The sequence below is a fragment of the Ursus maritimus genome, unplaced genomic scaffold (assembly GCF_017311325.1).
Source record: "Ursus maritimus isolate PB19 unplaced genomic scaffold, ASM1731132v1 scaffold_16, whole genome shotgun sequence".
Taxonomy (NCBI): domain Eukaryota; kingdom Metazoa; phylum Chordata; class Mammalia; order Carnivora; family Ursidae; genus Ursus; species Ursus maritimus.
The window spans coordinates 3,886,238-3,892,060 of NW_024424008.1; the positions used below are offsets into that span (position 1 = coordinate 3,886,238).

Consider the following 5,823-nt stretch of genomic DNA (forward strand, 5'->3'; position numbering starts at 1 on the left):
TCACCCTCTGAGGGATGAACCTGTCTTGCCCAGCACCTTCCTTAGGGCCGTCTGCATTTCTTTGTTTCTGAGACTGTAAACGATGGGGTTAAGCAGAGGTGTCAGCACTGTATAGGTGACAGCCATCAGCATGTCCTCACGGAACGAGTCCCTGTCCTTGGGCCTCAGGTAGACGAAGCCAGCAAATCCGTAGTGTATGCACACCACAGTGAGGTGGGCGGAGCAGGTGGAGAAGGCCTTATACCTCCCCTCAGCAGAGGGCATCTTCACAACTGTGGACACAATGAAGACATAGGACATCACGATGAAGACACAGCTGCCCGCCAACACAAAGGCAGAGAGCCCAAAAATAACCATTTCGTGACGGGAGGTGTAGTCACAGGCAAGGGAGACCACAGGCGAGATATCACAGGAGAAGTGCTGGATGGTGTTGGAGTCACAGAAAGACAAGTTGAATACAACGATGACGATGCACAGAGAAACCAGGAAGCCAACCATCCAAGAGGCCGTGATGAACTGAAAGCAGATCTTATGGGTCATCAAGATGGGGTAGTGCAGTGGCTTGTGAATGGCAGTGTAACGGTCATAGGACATGGCAGCCATGATGAAGCAGTTATTGGCTGCCAAGCCAAAGAAGACAAACATCTGCGTGGCACACTCGGGAAGAGAAATGGTCTTGCTGTCAGAGAGCAAGTCCGCTAACGTGCGGGGGATGATTGCCATAGTGCTACAGGTTTCAGAAAGGGACAGGCCACAGAGGAAAAAGTACATGGGGGTGTGAAGGTTGTGGCTGAGCTTGACGGCCACCATTATGGACACATTTGCAGTCAGGATGGTCCCATGGGAGAAGAAAATCATCACAAAGAGGAGACCCCGCAAGTCTGGGAAACTGGAAAAGCCCCACAGAAGGAATGTGCTCACTGTGGTATGATTGCTCATCATTCAGTAGGCTCAGTAAACTTCTCCCACAGATGTTGACGTTCTTGAGGTCAAGACTCAAGAGTATAAAAAGCACTGAGGTCACTTGGCCTTTAATCAAGGGCTCCTGGGCAATGACAAGACAACTCGTAATGAGAGAGTCTGAGAAATGGGAGTTAAATGGACCCGACTGAATTCGAGGTCAGAGTGATGAGGAGAAAGACTCTAGTAGAAGAGTCCGCACGAATGCCCTAGAGTAGGTTGAAATATATTCTGGAAACCCCTTCACTTATCACTCCTTTCTGTCTTCTATAGTCAGAATCTGCAGGAAAGAAAAAATGCTTATTACCTTCAGGATTATGAGAAGTAACAGGTATAAAATGTGATCTAATCCTAGCTTGGCATACAGAAGTGCCTAACAGCATTGACTGAATCAATACTACTTTAAGAGGTAAAAAATTTTGAATGGCTTCCGGACATTCTTGGTATCTCTAGAGTTGCTCACCAGAAGGCACTGGCTGCTTGGCTAACAATTATGCCAATGAGTAGACCTAATAAATGAATTTACCATTTTGAAATTTGTACTGGTTTCCAATTTATGAGGCTGGAGGTGTTCAACAACTGTTTCCCATTCAGGCAGATCTTAGAGGCAAAATGGTTATAAAAAGACTATCGCATCCTGGATGACTCCTTTGTGTCCATGATGTCGTCCTGATGAATTCTTGAGCTTTCAGGAAAACTTCCAGGACATTTTCTAACTGAAACACTGGTAGAAAGGGCTGCTTTGCAGCACTGCTCTTTTCAGAACTCCAGTTCCTCAGGTTGTTTTCATCCCTTCTTAAACTAACCACTCTGTGTGTGAGATGACAGGATGAAAGTAACCCAGGGACTTCCCACACAACGTGGGGTTTGGGTTTCAGGCACTATTGTCTGGGAAGGAAAGGAAAACATTGAGAAGACATCAGTGTGGAGTTGAAGGCTGGGGAAAGAAGGGTAGAGACACAGCTTCTGTAGGATCCACAAAGCTTGAAGAAAAAAGGGAAAATATACCTTTAGTTAAAAAGTGTGTATGCTCTTTATGTACTGAATTACTGGGCCAAAAAATACAAGGAGGTCAATCAGGTAACCAGTATTAACTCAGCATCTGAAATATGCTGGTCAATATGCCATGCACTTGATAGAATTTTCTCAGCAGATTTCTCCCAGCAGCTCCATGTGGTAGGTATGTTGGTCCTGATGTTATGAAAATTGACACTAAGGTGCAGGTTGCCTAACTGCCATCCAAAGCCAATCCATTAATTCCACAAATATTTATTTGATCGCATAACACATGATTGCCTTAACTGCTCCTATGACAGGATATCTGGGTCACCAGGGGAGCATTCTCAAGACTTCCATATCCTCACATCCACCCCCAAATTTCTGGCAGGTGTTTCCAAGAAGAGAAAAGAAAAACTTCAGGAAAAATTCACATGTGTAGATTTTGAAACTCCGACTGTGATTCTGTTACTTTCTTTTTCCATTTTTATTGATTATAAATCTTTCTCTCCTCACAATACTCAAAGGAACTAGTGATTGAGAACATGTCAATATGGCGTCATACTCGTTACTTCCCGTCCCTCTCCAAGGGCAGAGTTTGAAGGAGATGTTTTCTGGGCCAGGGTTTTGTGATCAATTCACCCTCCTTGGGCTGTACCACTTCTGTAGACTGAAAGGGACATAACTGACTTCTTTTCCTAAAAACCCCTTTCCTGTTTTATCCATGCCCCCACCCTTGCTAGAGATCTGGTGGATTTAGTATGTCTAATTCCTCTGAGTTAGCAGTGAGACAAGAATTTGAGGCTGTTTCTTGACATAAGCCAGCTGGCAGACTCTTTTGTCCCAGCACCATATCAAAACCCCACGCTGTGGACACTGTAAACCGATCTGCCTCCTAAGATGTACATCAAAACCATGGCCGGTCTGGGGACTGCTGGGACCACTTCGTCACTCATCATTCCCCACCAGCCTGAACTGGAGCATTTTACTGGCAGCTACGCTTGATTTGTGCTCATGGGGCGATGTTCAAAGGTAAATGTTTATAACCAAGTCTTTGGAAAAAGCGTGTTTAATTTTCTCCCAACCCAATCAGAATAAAAGTCCGCTATGAGTCAGGTTTTCTGTAATTTCCAGAGAAGATATTGATATTTTTAATGGGAAAATAAAGGAGTGTTTTATTGATTTATAGGTATGAATTCTGGTAGGAAATTTAATAAGATTTACATAAATTAGAGGTTCATAGGTTTATGTTTTCTCTGGTTGTAAGTGGCTTTCTGAGCTCATATATATGTGTATATACGTGTGTGTGTGTGTGTGTGTGTGTGAGAATACACACACAAACTTAGTTCTTTCAGTGAGGCTATATTAGATCCACCAAAGAAATACTTGCTTTTAAAAATCACAACTGTTAAATATGAAGCCAAATGGTTACACCAAGAGGTCAAAGGGAAAAGGGTGTGAAGGTTAGCGGGGGGGGGGGGCACACAAAGAATCAAATTGCCAGTGGCTTACAGTGAAATGTACAATTAAGTAATGGGAGAAATATGGAAATTGCGAGACTTCATAAATGTTTTTCTTTACTCTTTCCTGCTTAATTCTTTTGATATAATAAAATAATCGAATTTGCCTTGAAATTAGACCTGGACTTATACTGGAGTCTATTTTGTATTGAGGTAGGGGGTTGAGCAGAATTAGAGGGACCTGTGTTCAAATCCAAACTCTGCTTCTATTTCATTCATATATCCAAGTAACCACTTTTCTCCTCTATAACGTGGCTCTAAATATACCTCCTTGAGGGGTTACAATGCTATGCACATACACTGATCGGGTAAGTGCACGGTACCTGCTAGTTCCTTTCCCATTTGCTAAAACATCACATGGTGTAGAGACAACGTCTCCGGCAGGGGCTCAGCCACCCTTGCCTGCTCACAGGTTCCCTGTAATGCTGAACGTGGTCTCGTGCGGAAGCAACGGTATGAAGTCGGTCCCTCTCGGGCTGCACACTCGCCTCGGGGTGGAGTTTGCAGTCCTCTTCTCTGCAGCTTTCTAGCTTCTCATTGCTTCATCGGTGTGCTCATTATGCCAGGAATAGGAAAACAACAGCATTTATTCTCCATCCAGTTGTACCTTCGTTACATTCAGTACCTGTTAACTGCCGACTAACCCTCACAGCTTGTTGTTCGTGGATAGAGCACAAAGTTCATGATAAATAGAACTATAAAATACAGTTCCTACCTTATGTCAGAGAGGAATCCCTTCCAAACTCTTAAAAAGAAGAGAATAGTAAGCTGTATGAGTAACTTATGCTGTTTTCTACAGTTCCTTCTCTAATGTCATTTCAGGATTAGTGTTTAAGGCAATTTGCCCTTTGAATGACCGTGACAAGTTCACTCTGTCTGGAATTACAAGGTCTCTTATAACCATAGGGTAGCATCTTCTCTATGCCGTATGGTTGGAGCTGAGTTCCATGCGCATTCCAAAGAGAGTTTTGTGGTCACCTGAGACCATTACCCCTTGACACGGCTTGGAGTTTCTTGCTTCCCGTTAGATACCAGGAGGATTGTTCTCTGTGGACCTGGAGCTCATTGAGATGCGAATGTCAAAACAAAACATTGTTTTCATTTTGATACAGTATAGTGATTATTCAGTGAAGTTTGCTCTTATTTATGTGAAAAAACAATTTATTTGAAATTTAACTTGTTCAAATACATTTTGGAATATGAATGATTCCCTCGGGTGTTTTACTTGCTACTCAATAACATTATTTCCATAGTTTTGACAATATGCCAAGTCCTGGAGGTCTTCTGTCCTATATGCAGGGCTAGGGAGAGAGCCTACCATACAGGCTGTTGCCTGGGGAATCAGTCAGAAGAAAGGTAGGAAAAACGATGAACACAGAATGATTGTTGTGAGTGCTTCCGCACTGCTGCAGTAGCTCTTTTGTGGAAGGCCTTGGTGAAGACGGAAATCCACTGTAATTGAAACATCCATTGACTGCAATGCCACTCAAAATTTTCCCCAGTATTTCATGAATTTTTAAAACCACACTGCAACGATTATCTTGTCAGCGTCGGTGTATCCAGTGCCTAGATAGTTCTGAGTATCTACTATTGTATCGTAAACAATCCCAAATTTTCGTGGACTTAACTGAATTCCTATAGACTGGACTCAATAAAGATAACAGATACATTGAACATCACGTTGACGCTAATCTGGGTGTTGACAGTTAGCTGTTGTCTGAGACCTTAAATTAGAATTCAGCCGTTTTTGTATGTGCGTGGTGACTGGGTTCTGTGGGTGAGCATTCCGCGAGAGCCACGTGGGTGCCAAATCAACTCTCGAGCCCTACCTCACTTGTACTGCGTGCTTTTCATTCAGACAGCCTGAAAGTAACACTTGGGTTCTAGGAGATGAAAAGAAATTACAACCCTTGATGGGACAGTGACAAAGTTCTGGAAGAGCATGTGGGACTAGAATTATTGCTGTCATCGTTTTTGGAAAACACCTTATGCCACACATTAAGATTTTACTATATTTGCTTTACCACATGTCTCTTTGTACTTTTCCGTCTATTAATCCATTTTATGATATGTGTCAAAGGAAATTGCAGACATCAGTTCACTTACTCAATAGTTTTGCACACATAGCAATAACTAGAGTTTAATACTTCTTACATATTTTATTCTGTGCAACTTTATGGAAATTTACATAAAATATGTGAACCTTAAATGTACAATCACTATGAATTGGCAAATGCATCAACCTGTGTAACTCAAACCCTCTCATTATATAGAATATTAGCATCAGCCTGGGAACTTCTATGCCCCTTCCCAGTGAGGCTTAGTTCTCCCTTATAGAGACACCCAT

The 5,823-nt window shown here is 42.6% G+C and overlaps 1 protein-coding gene across 1 annotated transcript; it reads right to left on the bottom strand.

Annotated features, from left to right (window-relative positions):
• LOC103656453 (olfactory receptor 10T2-like) lies at positions 1-942 on the bottom strand. The gene has a single exon (XM_008683843.2). The coding sequence runs from the start codon at positions 940-942 to the stop codon at positions 1-3; it is 942 nt and encodes a 313-aa protein (XP_008682065.2).
• Positions 943-5,823: the final 4,881 nt, after the last annotated feature.

Excerpts from the sequence above, each read along its gene's own strand:
- LOC103656453 (XM_008683843.2), bottom strand. The coding sequence starts at position 942 with ATGATGAGCAATCATACCACAGTGAGCACATTCCTTCTGTGGGGCTTT.